General features: G+C 43.8%; 1 protein-coding gene across 1 annotated transcript in view; it reads left to right on the forward strand.

Moving 5' to 3' along the window:
• Positions 1-9,797: 9,797 nt before the first annotated feature.
• CDYL2 (chromodomain Y like 2) overlaps positions 9,798-17,178 on the forward strand; it is a 157,151-nt gene continuing 149,770 nt past the window's right edge. Inside the window, exon 1 of the mRNA XM_070398119.1 lies at positions 9,798-9,981. Coding sequence (XP_070254220.1) covers positions 9,958-9,981 — 24 coding nt within the window. The 5' untranslated portion in view covers positions 9,798-9,957. The remainder of the gene's footprint in view (positions 9,982-17,178) is intronic.

A 17,178-nucleotide genomic window follows, 5' to 3' on the forward strand; every position in this document is an offset into this window, starting at 1 on the left:
TTCTCTCTACTTTTGCACAGGTTTGGAATTTTTCAGAAAGGTTAAATGAAAGAAGGAGAAGGTGTAGGAGGATAAGGTGGAGGAGAATTCCCCCTGTAAGGTTTCACCAATACATTTAGTTGTGTTCCTTTTAGGTTCCTCCAGAAGCTTGTGGTGAAGAAGGATGCGCTCAGGTCCTGGCTCCTTTCTGGGAACCTTCATGAATGAGAACATGCACTCACCTCCCAAGATGTCAGAACAATGCAGTCTAAGTCTACTTAGAAAAGAAACATTTTCATATAATCATCAAAGATGCAATTTTAGGCCCAACAAAGACAGTCTTTTACATGATTTTGTGGAGATGCAATTTTCAGAGTGGTCCAGGCAACCTCATGGCCCCTGAAACCATTTCAGGGATCCACACAGTCCAAACAATTTTCATAATAATGCTTAGATGTTTTTGCTTTTTTCACTCTCATTCTTTCACCAATGTGCAAAGGACTTTCCTAGAAGTTACATGACTCTAGATAACTTTATCCTTCTGGTAACTAAGGGAGTGTGTGTTTGTGTGCTATTGTTATGTGCATAAATTCCATGTTTAAAATTCTTTCAAGTACACTGACTATCAGTAGATATACCCCACATAAACCAAACTCTTAGTAGTTATTTATCATGAGTGTCAATGGGTCCTGAGATAAAAGAAAATTTAGAACCTCTGATACACAGGGCAGTTTAGTCATTTGAAACCACACTGAGAGGTACATCTGTTTCACAATAATGTTACTGATTTTCTATATAGAAATAAAAATTGTATTTGATCTTTCTAGACAAAGGAGTATTGGGCCAAAAAAAATTAAGTTCCTTCTTCTTACAACACACACACACACACACACACACACACACACACACACTCCTAAAAAAAGATAGTTTGCTTCCCAGAATCCACCCTTCTCCTACCTAAGATTCCAAAGTTACGGGATCAATTCTTAGTCAAAGTTCAAGGCCAAACACTTGGGTTTTCTTTCTCCCCTGGTGGTCTCTGCAAGAAATCATTTTTTGCCAAGCACATAGCCCAGAGGGAATCTGGGCCAATTTAACATAACAGAAGCTCTACCTGCCACTTCAAAAGCATATGCTAGGCGTCATGGCCTTTTCTTCTGACATCTATAAAGTGAAGCCAATGGTTCTTACCTTGTTGAAAAGATAAAATGATACAACATGCATATCATAATTGAGTTCTGCCTCAAATGCCAAGAAGGAATGGCAGGTTCACTCCATTAAAAATCACTGGAGCCCATAAACATCTCAACACATTTCATTACTTTTCCTTCAGTTGAGGTCATTCCAAGAATATTTCTGTTGGGTTTCTAGGAGGTCCTTACTTTTTGCTCTCCTGTTCTTACTCAGCAGCCCCCCTACCAGCTCCAATATCTATGTTTTTTTCCATCCCTCAGTCTTCACCCCCAATTCACCCTCTATCCTTAACATCTTCAAGGTTCTGAACATGGGTCCTGCCTTTCCTGCTGGGACAATGGCAGGTCCTTGCAGTGTGAGTAGGGCAAGCAACAGAGAGTTGAAGGAAACAAAAAATAATCACATGTGGAAAGCATGTAGCCCAAGGTAGCTGCTACTGAGTGGGGGCTTTTATTACTAACTGCATCATTTCAAGAGTCCTTCTTACTCTAACAATCTTTGCTCCAATTCATTGGTCAACAATTTTGCTTTTATTACCTCTACCCCAGTCCCCATGTCATCACACTTCTCTTTAGCTTACATTGAGCAACCATCATCCTATCATTATAATCACTTCCTTACATATATTCCTAACCCCCTTTCTCTCTTCTTCCATTGAACTCATATAGCAAATCCTGCCCTGGGCTCAGCTTGTTCCCTAAACAACTGGATGTACTTGGATCAATCACAACCATGCTTACTGGTCTGACTGGTCTGATTAACTTATGACCACACATTTCCAGTGGACCTTCAGTACCTCCCTTGAGCAAGGCCATTATATTTTTTCTAGTCAATCTACTGTTCTCTGAGTTGACTTTTCTTATTTTTAAATCTGTTCTCCAACATCTATACACTTGAAAAGCCATACATATATTGTCTAAATCTAGATATCCTTGGGAGTGAAAGGGGCTGTTATTAATAGATTTGGGGGACAACAAGCTAAACAGTATTGCTTCAGGCAAATCATATTCCCCTATCTGATACCTTTCCTTTCTCCTCACTTTCACCTGATGATTTCATGGCTTATTTCACAGAGACTATAGAAATAATAGAAGAGTTTTCCAAATCTGCCAACGACTTCATCTGCAACCTTGTACTTGGACTTCCTTGTTCTTCCAGTGGATGGTGTATTAGTTTCCTGTGCCATAGCAGTTTACTATAAACATGTTGGCTTAAAAATAACAAAAATGTATTCTCTCACAGTTCTGGAGGCTGGAAGTCTGAAATCAAGGCATTGGCAGGGCCACACTCCCTCCAATGGCTGTGGGAAAGATTCTTTCTTCCTAGTTCCCGGTGGTTGCTGACAATCCTTGGCATTACTTGGCTTGTAGACACATTGCTCCAATCTCTGTTTCCATCATCACATGAAATTCTCCCTCTGTGTGTCTGCCTCTATTTTCTCTCCTTATGAGGACATCAGTTACTGCATTAGGGCCAGCCTTAATACTATATGATCTCATTTTAACTAATCACATCTGCAAATAAAGTCACATCCTGATTCCACGTGGACGTGGACTTTAAAGATACACCATTCAACCCAGTATAGGTAGACTCTGTGCTCCTAACTCCACTTTGGCCTTCTTTGTCCCCTTCCCCTCGGGAGAGAGAACTGTTTCTGCAGTTCTTTCTCCTCTGTACTCCATGGTCATTTCCTCCTCTTTATTGTGTTATTCTTATAATTGTATAGACATGCTGTCATGTCATCTATTTAAAAAACCCTTCCTGCATCCAACGCCCCCTCCACCTACTGACCCATTTCTCTGCTCTTTATAGCAAAAGGCCTGGAATGAGTCACCTGCACGCACCATCTGCACTTCCTCTCTGCCCAAACTCCCTTTAACTCCCTTCAGTCTAGCTTCCAACTTTACTGCTCCACTGAAACTGGTCCTGTCAACGATCCCCACCTTGCCAAATCCCGTGGGCAATCAGTCTTTTTCTTACCCAACCCTCCACTGGTATTTTTCAGTCCTCTGTCTCTCACTTGGAATTGGGGCACAACACTCTCTTGTTTTCCTCCAACTTCAATCACCTCTTCTCAGACTCCTCTGCTGCCTCCTCACTCTCTTCCTGACCTTTAAATGCTCAACTGCCTTAGGGCTCCATCCTAGGTCCTCTTCCTTTTTAGGTCTGTGCCCACTCCATCGGTGATCATAACTGGTCCCTTTCTTTACTATTAATGTGCTGATCCTTCCCAGTATGTCCAGTTTGAGTTCCTGATTTGCATGTTGAATACCCCCTCATCGTTACTTGAATGTCTAATACACATCTCAAAATTAGGATGTCCTAAAACTGTACTATTGATTTGCCCTCACCCAGACCTAATACCACCTACCAAATATGCTGCTCCGCTCACCCCCATTTTCCCATCTGAGTAGATGGCAACTCCATTCATCCAGACATTCAGATCAAAATGTTAGGATTCTTCTAGTTCAGTGGTCGGCAAACTCATTAGTCAACAGAGCCAAATATCAACAGTACAACGATTGAAATTTCTTTTGAGAGCCAAATTTTTTAAACGTAAACTATATAGGTAGGTATATTGTTATTAACTTAATTAGGGTACTACTAAGGCTTAGGAAGAGCCACACTTAAGGGGCCAAAGAGCCGCATGTGGCTCGCGAGCCGCAGTTTGCCGACCACAGTCTAGTGTCCTCATATCCTACATACCCTCCAATATGCCCCCAATCCAACCACTTCTCTTTGCCTTGACACCTCCCTCCTTGGTCCACACACTAGGGTCTTACTCCTGGGTTCTGTTATGGCGTTCAGTATTCCTCTTGTCTGTCTTCATTCCAGTCTCTACCCAGGAGCCAAGTGATGCAATCATCTTATTCCCTTGTTCAGCGTTATTCCAATGACTGCTTATATCACTTAAAGTCCCAATTCTTTGCCCTCTCATACCACTACAAGTCCCTACAAATACCTGGCCTTTGCATAGCTTTCGATTTACCTTTTCCCATGCACTCTCATGCTCAGCTTCAACCCCACCTGCTTAATTGCTGGACCTTGAACATACCAAGCTCCTTCAGCCTCAGGGCTTTCCCCTTGCTATTTTCTCTGACATTCTCTGCCTTCTTATTTAATTTGTGCTCTCCATCACTTTGTTTAGGTTTCAGCACAAATGTCACCAACTTGGTGACATCTTGCCTAAACACCTTATCTAAGTCAGTACCTGGCCCAGGCATAGGTACTGTGTCTTTTTACTTAGTTGATTTTTTGTTTTTATCAATACCTAAAATCATTCTCTCTCTCTCTCTCTCTCTCTCTCTCTCTCTCTCTCTCTATATATATATATATATATATATATATATATATTTCCTTGTTGTATTCTCTGTCTCCTCCACTGTACTATAAGCTCCATGAAGGCAGGGCATTCTTTGTTTTGTTCAATGAGAATAATACCTACATTTTATAGACACTGAATAAGTACAACTTTACTTCTATTACTTTTATAAAATAAAGTTAATTAGTAATAAAAGTTTCTATGTGGCTTGAGAACAATATTCATTTTGAAGGTTTTATTTGGTTTAATGCATTTCAATATTAATCTTAACTATTCAAGGTTATTAGTGACGCATATCAAATTTGAAACTGGGAATAGTAGTTGTTATAGTCATTATAACAGATGCCATTATTCAGCTGTTATTAGTGGCAGTTGTTGCCTTGCATGGATTATCCTATCTAATTCTCAAAATGATGCTATGGGCTATCTATCATCTCAATTTACAGATGTGGTGTGATGGTTTTAAAATATGTCCATAATCGAGTCTCCCGGCTAGTGTGGCTTAGTGGTTGAGTGTCGACCTATGAACCAGGAGGTCATGGTTTGATTCCAGGTCAGGGCATGTGCCCAGGATATGGGCTCGATCCCCAGGGGGATGGAGGGGTGTGTAGGAAGCAGCTGATCAATGATTCTCTCTCATCATTGATGTTTCTGTCTCCCTCTCCCTTCCTTTCTGAAATCAATAAAAATATATTAAAAAAATAAAATATGTCCATAATTTCTGTGACAGCCCTCCCTTTAAAAGGTGGGAATTAATTTACCTCCCTCTGAGTGTGGTGTAGGCTTAGAGGCTCAGTTCTAAAGAATAGAATATAGTGGAAGTGACAGTGGTTGGCTTCCAGGCTTAGATGGTCAAAGGCATTGTGACTCCCTCCTTGCTCCCTCTCTCCTGGTTCACCCAATCTGAGTTTTAGTTTTCTCTTTTTTTAAAGTGACGTGTGTGGATCAGATGACATCTCCAGGCATTCAGTCTGACATGCTGCAGATCACTTCTGTATCAAATACCCTGCTTAATATGGACTAAGACATCAGATTAATTAGCTGCTCTAATGCTAAAGAGCTGAAGATTTGACAGTTTGCTTTATTTAGGGGGACCAGATGAGAATGACAAGAGGACACTCAAGTAACCCTGTAAGAGGCTCCCATGGCTAGGAGCTGAAACCTCCTGCTAACAGCCATGTGTGGGCACTATTTTGGAGGTAGATCCTCTAGTCTCAGTTAACTCTTCAAATAACTGCAGTCCTAGCCAACATTTTGCCTGAAATCCCATAAAAAACTGTAATCCAGAACCATTCAGTTAAGCTGCTCCTGATTTCCTAACCCACAGAAACTGTGAGATAAGAAATACCTTTTGTTTTAAGTCACGAAGTTTTACAGGTAGCTTATTGTGCAGCAAAAAGGAAAAAAAATTGGAGATGGAAAGACAGGTTAAGCCAAGAACCCCATAGCATATAGCTAGTAATGATAATGCAAGAATTGGCTCTGGCAATCTGACTCTAGAGCCCATATATTCAACCACCACATTACACAGGAGGTCAAGATCATGTCTCAAGTAATACTAGAAGGAGAATATTGTGACCTTCTAATGCCACTGTCAGGGCAGAGAACACAACCTTTCCTTGGATATTAAACTAGCACCATTGCAAGGTTATGTTCTAGGCAGCCACTGCCCTTGCTTCTAAGTTTCCTATCTGTCCCAGGCTTGATCCAGCATATAGTGGACACTTATCTTACCAGTATCGCTTCACCCATTCCTCTGGGCTTGTGCTCATCCCTACTTGCAATGATGTAATTCTAGTAAAGCTGCCAGTCATTGTACTCTTCCTGTCCTATAGGTGGGTGTATGACAAGCTGGATAATCATAGAGTACTATCAGTGATTGACTACAGTAATTGGTTCAAAACCAGTGCACTGAGGTACATCAGCCAAGAAGAGTCCTTCCCTGGGATTTAGAAATGCTATATGAGGTCTCTAAGGCAGATGATGTGAGATGCATGGGGGAAGCTGATCTTCAACAGGAAAGATGTCAGCATGCAGAAAAGGCAGAGTAAGAGAGGCCATTTTATGTCCTTTGAGAACTTGAATACAGCCAACTCTGAGAGCAATTCCATCCTTTCTAATCTCCGTGAGTCAATAAATTCTCTCTTTGTTTTAAATTAGTTTGAGTTGAGTTTCTTTACTTGCCCTTGGGTTATGAGTGTACGAAGAGCCTATTCTAGTTTGTGGAACATCTGTAGGTACCTTCCATTCTCCATGGGCAACAGTGGTCCTATGTCATCAGAAGAACCTGGAGAACTGTCCACCGATTGGGCTGACCTTCCCACAGAGGGTGAAGACCCTTCCCCTCATCCTCCAGGAAGCATCTGGCTTTTCTGGAAGCCAGTGATGGTCTGAAGGTAAGCAAAATAAAACAGTGTTATGATGGATGGGTAGCTCGGTCATTTATTTAAAAACCTTCGTCATTTCTGTATCCTTTCTTTCCTTAGTTGCTCACCCCTTCCCCCAGTTCTTAGCATACACACAGACATCCTGTTAGTCACCGAGTCCTGTTGATTTGGATCAAACGCTTTATGGAAGTGGGTGGAGTAACTATAATGAAAGTTGGTGGCCAACAGACTCTTCCTCTGGACATCTTGCAAATCCAGTTTTTCTTCTTCATTTCTATGGTCACCACCGTGGACCATTGCAATTGGTCTCCTTGCCTCTAACCTCACCCCCTGCAGTCCATTTCTCATATTTCTTCTAGAATTTGTTTTCTAATGCACACGTTTGATGGCCACATGCTTTTGATAAAGTGAAAAGTCTCCAGTTGTCCACTGCTGACATGCTAGAAACTTCTTAGCTGGGTGTTTACCACTCTTCATGCACTGGCCCGCATTTGCTCTACAGTAATCTGTGACAGCCACAAATCAACTTTCCAATCTTCTCACACCCTCCCATTGCAGCACGGCTTACCATCTACCCTTCTCTCTTTCCTCAAATTAAAACACTCCTTTTCTCTGAGTCTTCAAGATCCGTTTCAATCCGATTCCTCCATAAAATACTTCCTTAGCATGCCAGTCCACAGTGACCACCCCTTTCTGTGAACTGTAAACATTGTTGTCTAGACTAGAGTTTTACAAACTGTGCTCACATTTCTAGGGAGTATTTGGCCAGCACAAGTCAAGCTTTTGGTGTTTTTGTAAAACTACTGATTATATATTCAAATGTGGCTGAGCATATTATTCCCAAGCCCAGTTTCTTTCTTGTCTTCTACTTCCAAATGGTATCCTCATGCTATGGTGGTGCATTTATTCCCAAGTACAAATGAAGGATCATTAAAATTTGTTTTGCAATGTACAGATAGAGAACTGATTATTAATGTTATTATTTAAACCATGACCATTGGGAAAATAGTATGAGAAAGAGAACTGCTATAATAATTCCCACAGTTTCTAAAACAAATACTCTTTGTTATTTATAATTTCCCACACCCTCACCTTTGTTCCCCCTCTCACCATTTTAATCTGGGATTTTAAACTAGAAATTGGTATAAACTTTGTTGTGTTGGAATCGTTTGACAAACATTTATTGTGTATCTACTCTCTGGCAGGAATAGTGATAGATGCTTGTGATACAAAGATAAGCCCGTGCCAGAAGATGAAGAGTTTTCCAGATGGATTCAATGTACCAAGACATTCTAGGCAGAGGGAACAGCATATACAAACTCCTGCATCCTAGAATGAGCCAGACATGAAAACTTTGTGGTCCAGATTCTGTGGAATTTTTAAATTGAAACTTTGGTGACTTTTAAGTTTGACATCCTCTGGATTGAGTTAAGCCCTTTCCCTTTGTCATACACATCCCTTTGCCATCTTGCTCTTCACAAGGTCAGTTCAGGGACTAGATCCAGATGCAAATAATCTGTATTGAGACCTGCTGGTATAGTTCATTTCATATATACATAGATCCTCTAATTTTCACACCATCTTAGGTGTTGACACTATCCCCAAGTTAGAGATGAGGGAATCAAGGTTCAGATGGATAAAATGACTTGTTCAAGGTGTCATAAATAGGAAATAATGGAGGGATGATGTGAGTAACATCCAACTCTGGAGAAACTAACCAACGGGCATTTTTGGGACTGGGATGAGGAGGATCGTTCCTCCCATTTCAGAACACCTTGCCTTCTCAGGTTCTGAGTTAACTATATCTTTTATAGAGAGAAACCTTTAAATAGAAGGGTGACCAGATGTCCATATTAGTAGAAAGAGGTGACTTTAGGAGTTTGGATTTTAGGAAGCTTCTCCAGTCCCTCCCTCTCTGGTGCTGGCACATAGTAGGAACTCCTTTTTGTTGAAGGATTGAATCCTCACGTGCTGTGGTTAGCCTCTCCTTTTGGATTCAAAGTCCCTTGTGGGCAGGGTCCCAATTGTGTCTTTCCAGGAACACTGTGCAGTTTGGGTAAACTTTGGAAACCATTTGTTGAATAATGGATGAGTGAATGAATTTTGAGATGGTGGTGGGGGTGTTGAGGGAAGGCCAAACCTGGCTCTAAAGAGTTTCTAGGGGTTATGGGACTCTGTCCTAGCCCTCCCTGGCGCCTCTGGATGAGCCATTCCTTCCCTCCTCCCTGTGGCCTCCACATCTTACAAACCAGCCTGGAGGAAGGGGTTATGTAGCCAAGGTCCGGAGGTGCAGCCCCGGGGAGCCAGGTCTTGCAGGGCGGCGCCCACTCCCTTTCTGGGGTGGGGGGAAGAGGTGAGGACCTGGGACTCGCTGAGCCCCGCTGGGGCCCCTGCCCTGCGACCTGTCACTGTAGCCCTCTACCTGTCTCCCGGCCGCCCCTTCGCAGCCTGGGCCCAGGTTCGAAGGGCGAGCACCTGGCCCGTCACCCCAGGGGGCTACACCGCCCGCCTCGAGAGCCGGCCCGGGGCGGCGGGGCGGGCCCCAGCGTTCCCCTACACCGGACCGGTCCCCCGGGGCGCGGCCCGGCAATCGCCCCCGCCCCCCTCCCGCCCCGGGGGCCGGGCCGGGTTCCCGGGGGGCGGGGACTCGCCCAGTGGCAGCAGCGTCCGGGCCGGCGGCGGGCGCGGGGCGGCTTCCTGCAGGCGGCGCCGGGGCGAGCCTTCGCCCGCTGCAGCCACCGCCGCCGGGTCGCGGGGGCCGCGGCGCTCGGGCCGCGTCGGTGCCACCCGGGCGCGCTGCGCGGCCGTCGCTGCTGCCCGCGCTAGTGCCGCCGCCACCGCCGCCGCCGCCGCTGCCGGTTACGCCAGCTCCGCCGCCGCCCGCTCTGATTCTGCGCATAGGCAGCCCCCAAGCCTGTCATTCTGCAAAAACACAGTTTACTCAACACACCACACACACACTCGCACACACACACGCGCGCACACACGCGCACCCTCGCCCCCCGCGCACACGCACGGAGGGCGCGAGCGAGGAGCCGACGCGCACACCCGGCGAGCCAAGTTCCGCAGCCTGGCATGGCTTCTGGGGACCTTTACGAGGTACGGGGACGCGGGGGCTCGGGCGGCCCCCGCCCGTGGGCGGCGGCGGGCGGCGGGCGGCGGGGACCGGGCCGGAGCCGGGGCCGGGCGCGAGCCGGAGTTGCCGAGCTCGCGGCAGCGGCGGCCGGAGGGCGGCGGGGGCCGGGCGCGCCTCCCTCCCGCCCGCCCTCCCGCGGCGCCCGCGCCCGCTCCCTCTTTCTCTTTCTCTCGCACACACACTCTTACTCCATCTACTTTGCGGCCTTGGAGGGGAAGGAGGAAGCCGGGCGGAGCCGGGGCGGGGGAGGTAGCGGTCCCGGGGAGGTGTTTCTCGCCCGACGAGCCGCCTCGAGTACAGAAAGTACAGGTAAAAGTCAGAGCCGGACGTGCCGGGAATGCGGGGGGCCGCATCGCGGCCGGAGGGGGTGCGGGGCGGGAGGTGCGTGGCCCGGGGTGGGCCGGGGGCGCGGAAGAGGAGGGGGGGGCGAGGGGAGCGGAGCCCAGCCCGGGCGAAGCGGGGTCCTGGTGGGGGAGGCGCGGAGGAGGCGGCAGGGTGGGGGTTCGGGAGACGCCCCGTCAAACCGCTCTCCCGGGCCACCAGGCCAACGCCCCCTCCCCCCACCTGCTGCCCCAGGCACGGCGAGAAGCCCTCCATGTCGGGGCGTGGGGGGCGGTCCTTGCAGGTGTGGCGCTCACTCGGGGCGGAAGGGGGCGCTGCAGATGGCCCCCGGTGGAAGGAAGAGAACGTGGAAGTCGGAGGTGGGTGGTAACACGTTGCTAGAAGACACGGGATGTGAGCGGTGCTCCCGACACTCTGTCACCTTCCGTGGATACCTGTCTCCAGGTACACACAGGTAGTGGCCCGCATCTGATACTTTGCAAGCGTCTCAGAAGTGGTCAAGATATACATGAATCTGTCATCTTTGAAACAGTAAACAGCCATGGCCTATGGGAAGCTAGGTTTTCGCTAGCTCTGGACACAACTGTTCGTGCGTTTGGAATCCCCACAAGTGGACAAAGTAAGAACAACCTCTGCTCCTTGGGGAGAGTGCGCCCGAAGAGGTATTGGTCCCCAAGAGAAGGTTCAGGATGAGGAAGCTAAGAGACCAGCCATCTTTAGCCCGAAGGCCTGTTGGTCCTCCAAGAAACAAGCATCATCAGTCAGCTTGGACCTGGACTCCCCGAATGTAAATCCATTGACACTCACCCTGGTTCTCAAGGCTTTTGGTAAAAGTGTTTGGTAAAATTCTGAAAAGGTGGAATTAGCCTTGTGGGTAAGAGACTTGCAGGGGTGATTCACCCAGAAGAGAATGCAGGGGTGATTCACCTGCGATGAGCTTTTTTCTCTGGCCCTCTGAGCAGCTGAAGTTTTTTCAAGATGGTGGCTTTGCTGGCTGGTGTGAGAAGAATGGAGAACAAGCAAGTTGGCATCTTGGCTTCTTGTGTCACTAGGGTCTTTTAGATGATTCTGGACTTGGTGAGGCCTAGTCATGGACCACTAGCGGGTGGGCTCAGGTGGGATGGATGGGTGATCTTAACACTCATTGAAAGAATGATGCAAGTTGACATCTTCTCTACTGCCTTCCTCATCCCTATGCTAATAAGGAAGGTGAAGTTGGGTAGAAACTTGGTGAAAAACTCTGTCAGATTATGGCCAAGGAAGCACTCTGGTCTATGTTAAGATGGCAGAGCAATTTTCTGAAATCAAAAGTTGAAGCACAGTAAAATCGGAGGTTTGATTGAGCTTTTTGAGGTATAACTAGCCCTATTTGTGCATTGGCCAAAAATAGATATTGTTCAGGGGCAACACTCATCTCGTTGGGAGTGTGGATTTTTCTACCCATTATTATTGAGTCATCTTAGAGCTGCTGACCATGCCTGAGTAAAACGTTATATCATGAAGGTGTTAAGAGAACATATTAGGAACTGTCAGTATTTACCCATGTAAAGTTTGGAACTTTTGAATCTTCAGGGGATAATTTCTTGTTTAATGTTCCTCTGAAACTGCCCTCCTTAACATTGGTAATTATAGTTGCCAGATGAGTCTGTTAGAAGGGGAGTTTTCACACTGTCCTTAGAACTGTCTTAGCACCTCAAGAGTTCTTATTGAAATTCAATAAACAGAACAATAATAATAATTACTTCTGTGATAGTAGGTAATTGTACTAGATGTAAAATAATTTTCCCGTGGCTGTGTGTGTTTTTTTTTTGCATAGACATTACTTAAAAGACTAAATTGAATTATGAGATTATAGCCAATGTCAACATTTTTATAGCCTGTGTCTACAACACTTAACATATACTGAGGAATTTAAATTGTTGTCCAAATTGAGCGTTAAAAACAATTAAGAAGTGCTAATTGTACATTAACATATGTAGCTTTAACTGTAAATTTGTTGTGTGTGTAAAAAATAGGATGTTTACTTAAGGATAACAATTGGATTATTTAGTACTTTGATTGACCTTGAAAGAAAAAAAGAGAAGGAAACGGATCTAATGCTCAACATTGGTATTACATTAAATATATATTTGAGTATTTATAAAATGGCTTCTTATAACCTCTAACCAAGAAACCACATTTTGAATGGGCTAAGAACTATTACATTTGTAATTGGTATATTTCACTTGTGTGTCTGCTGACATTATTCTTGACCCTTTCTGGTGAAGATGTGATTTGAGTTATAGAGATTCTTCATCTTCTCTTTGGTATTTCAGATAATTAAATTGTAAAGCACAAACCTTCCCCAAATAGTAGATTTTAGGTCAGAAAATGAAAACTTTGTTTATGTAATAGCACTCTTCAGTCATAATGAAGAAATATGGACTCAAGCTCAGTTTTCAAAATTTTGGTTCTTGGTAGATTGTTCTACTTTGTTTTTCCTATAGTAGAGTTCTCATCATTTGTTGTATTACAGCCATCACTTACAGAAAAATGATCTTAAATATTGGTTGATCTTAGCATCAGGTATCTGTCTGGATACAGAAAGAAATCTCTTATCCAGGTGCCCTGGTCTACATTCTGCTAAACATAAGGGCCATAAAGTGGTAGTCTGTGAGCCAGGTCTAGGCTACCTATGTATTTTGCTTTACCTCAAAGGTAAATAAGAAAAATGGATTTAAATACCTTTAGATGGAGCATGTGATCTCTAGTTTGTCCTTGTCCCACGCTCCCTATTACCATGTACCCATTCTCCTTCACTCTTCCATTGCTTATCTGGCTTCAGGAAGCACGAGAGCTTACAATACCAGGATTCTAGCCAATCATTTGTTAAGATGTTTGGGTATCAGGAACCCAGTTCTCTTGTCTTGTCCATCTCTGTGTCCCTAACTCCTTGCACATTCCGATACTTGTTGACCGAATCAGTGAACAGAAGACTGAATTAAGAATAGATAAAGTACATTGGGTGACCTTTGCTATCCTCGTGGTGTTACTCTTTGTTCTCTTTTCTTCCCTAGCTTATGGCCTCTTAGTGGTGTTAACACCATGTGTAGGGGTGGCTGTCAGTTCCTTCTGGAAGGAAGTGAGTGAATCCCTTTCCAGAGAACTATGCTGTTATTCATCAGAAGGGTTGAATGCATCTAAGCTTCAACCATGTGGATTTTGGGCAGTATTTTACACCCCCTTCCTTGTGTTAGCTAACGTTGTGGAGGTCTGCACTTGGCAAAAATGTTCAAAGGGAATGCTGTATTTCTATAGAGTAAGTCAGCAGTGGCCAATTTATAGAGATGGGCTTGACAGGGATAGTTCTTTGTGTATTTGTCAACATTCAGTTTATTTATACTTCCCAAAGTCTATTTTAAAAGGATGAAATGTACCATATGTCTTTTTTGGGATTGATGCATGCATTGATGCTTATTTAACGTATACGCGCATGTGATTATGTGTGTGTGTGTGTGTGTGTGTGTATGAAAATACTGCTTTCATTTCATTCCAAAAAACACAGAAAACGAATAATAATAATAGGATAATTTTAGGTTTGTTGAAAGAAATTTAGTCAAAAAATCAACTTTGCTGCTGGGATGAACCTAGGGATTTCTGCTGTAGTGATATATATACACCTTGTGTTTTGAAAAATCATGCACTAAAAAATAGCAGGGCTTATTTGGAAAAATGGATTGAGGCAGACCGTTGAAATCTATTGAACTTTGTAACTAGAGTCAAAACCAAAAAGAAATCTAAGAAAAATATAGTTTGCTTAAGTCTCCACCTGACTAGTGTTTGCCCTTCACAGGTCAGTCCATCCCTTAAAGCAGCGGTTCTCAACCTGTGGGTCGCGACCCCTTTGGCGATCGAACGACCCTTTCACAGGGGTCACCTAAGACCATCCTGCATATCAGATATTTATATTACGATTCATAACAGTAGCAACATTATGGTTATGAAGTAGCAATGAAAATAATTTTATGGTTGGGTCACAACATGAGGAACTGTATTTAAAGGGCCAGAAGGTTGAGAACCACTGCCTTAAAGCGTTGTGCTTAGGCATCGTTACTATTGAAAATCATATGTATTGGAGACATACATTTAGATTCTAAAGGTATGGATTGTTCTGCATCTTTTGGATGGTGAGGAGAGGTATAGATGTGGTTGAATTCATAGTACCATCACAATTTATTTCACATAAGTAGAACACCAATTATATGCCAAGCACTAGAGGGATGATGACCTTATGTTCCCAATGAGTTTATGGTTTGGTGGGAGATAGAGTCAAGGCAATTTACGCCCTGGCCACTGTGGCTTAGTTGTTTAGGTGCGGTCCTGTACACTGAAAGGTTGTTGGTTTGATTCCCAGAAATGGACAATGGATTAGCTTGAAGGAAGACTAGAAGCAGGGTGACCAGTTAATATGCTGTTTCAGTAATTGAAACAAGCAGTGTTGGTGGATTGAACTAAGGGAGTGGTAGTAGAGATGGAGAGAGACCTGGATGGAATTGAAAGATTTAAAAAGAACACAATTTGTATATCAGTCAGTATTATGTTTGGATGCATATAATAGAAAATATACAGTAGCTTAAACAAGATTTGTCTTCAAATGTGAATTGAAATAAGCATGGAGTTCAAGATTGTTATTATGCTCTATGAAGTCCTCAGGGTAGCAGGCTCCCTCTGTCTCTTTCATCTTCAGCTGTGGCCTCTGTCTTCAAGGTCACTACTTCCATGATGGTCATTGGAGCCCTAGCCATCTTTTTTTATAAAGGGAAGGAAGAAACAAGAAGGAGGGAAGGGAAAAAGTTGGGTCATCCTCTATAAACAGCTGTTTAGAAGTTCCATACAATCCTGCTTTCAGCTCATTGGCCGGAACCTAATTATGTGGTCATCTAACTGCAAAGAAGGCTAGAAAGTGTGATTTTCAGCTGCATTCTCCCTTCTCCCTTTTGAATAAAACCTTATTGACAGTATATAGGGATTGGTTTCTGTTTTAGTCCATTAGGTGTCTGATGAGACCAGTCATGGAGATAGAGAACCTAGGAAGACGCATTGATTGAAGGCAGTGCAAAGGACAATGAATTCAGAGTGTGGGACAACCAGATACAGCTGTCTATAGAGGTAGGTCATGTGAGTCTGAAGCTCAGACGCAGTTATTTGGCATGAAGGTAGAGATTGGGAATCATTTATGTATAGATTATAATAAAAGCCAATGTTTGTATACATGTGTGAAGAGGGGTAAGCCTAGAGTTCCAAGAACCCTGCTTGGCCTTGGTGTCAACTAGAGTTGTTCCGGTGGAGCCATGCTTGGGATGGTAGGCATAGGTAGGTGCTAGACCTCTAGAGTAGCCCTCTCCTGGTTCTGCCTTGAGTCAGCCTTTGGCTCTGGTGGTTGAGTAAACAATGAAGAGTAGCTCCTCTTGGTCCCGATCCACCCCTTACTGCCCCTTCTTTCAGTGCAGCATCTCCTTCTGACATTGCCCAGTTAGCCTTAGACAGTGGATAGAAGCTGCTTCTTCCAAAGGTCACATCACTCCAGTAAAAGCTCCACCAGTTGACCAGGACTAATAAAGTAAGTGGTTCCTGAGAAGCCTTGGAGGGCCATTAGTTTGTCTTTGTACACCTTGCTTTCTCTCACTATAAAGGATGCTGCTCCCAGTTATTCCCCCTTGACCCCAACTCTCTCAGAACCCCCAGCATTAACCCACCACTACATTGCTTTATAAATGACTCAGAGGATTGTCAGCCTGGAAACTTTAAGGACACATCTGTGGGACTGGGGCTCTGGGCCACACTCTGCCACGCCAGGAATTCCCCTGCCAAAGATCACCACCATAGTCTCAGATTCTCAATGAAGGAATTTTCCTCTTTGATTTTCATTTCTTTGTCTTCTAGTCCAGTGCTTTACAAATTATGTTTCAATGGGTCTTACTAACAAACCATGAATTTCATACAAATGCTGGATTTTATTTTATTTAAAAATAGTCTTGTTCAATAATCCATCAACCAAATATTTATTGTTTGTCAACTGTGTGCCTCGAACTATGGTAAGTGCTGAGGCTGCAGCCACAAATGTCTTTTAAACTATTGTTCAGAATGTGATCATTAAAAAACCTAACACCCACATGTAGTTAAAGACCGTATTTTTAACACATTGGAGTGTTCAGTGTGTTAAAATGACAGCCAGGTCAACTCTTTTTTTGATGAGCAGACCTCAGAATACAGCTTTTCACCCTTTTTTGATAAAAACTCTCAGCAAAGTGGGAATAAAGGGATCATACCTCAACATAATAAAAGCCTTCTATGAGATACCTACAGCCAACATCATACTCAATGGGCAAAAGCTAAAACCATTTCCCCTAAGAACAGGAACAAAACAGAGATGCCCACTTTCACCACTCCTGCTTGACATAGTATTGTAAGTGCTAGCCATAGCAATCAGACAAGAAGAAGAAATAAAAGGTATTCAAATTGGAAAAGAAGAAGTAAAACTGTCATTTTTCTTAGATGATGTGATATTGTACATTGAAAACCCTAAAGACTCCATCAAAAAAACTACTAGATTTAATAAATGAATTCAGCAACATAGCAGGATAAAAAATTAACACCCAGAAATCTATGGCATTTTTATACACCAATGATGAACTTACAGAAAGAGAAACTAAACAAACATTCCTATTTACCATTGCAACAAAAAAATTAATATACTTAGGAATAAACTTAATCAAGGAGGCAAAAGATCTGTACTCAGAAAACTACAGGACATTGAAAAAAGAGATAGAGGAAGTTAT

The sequence above is a fragment of the Myotis yumanensis genome, unplaced genomic scaffold (assembly GCF_028538775.1).
Source record: "Myotis yumanensis isolate MYYU_CA2020_CCGP unplaced genomic scaffold, mMyoYum1.0.hap1 SCAF_18, whole genome shotgun sequence".
NCBI lineage: Eukaryota > Metazoa > Chordata > Mammalia > Chiroptera > Vespertilionidae > Myotis > Myotis yumanensis.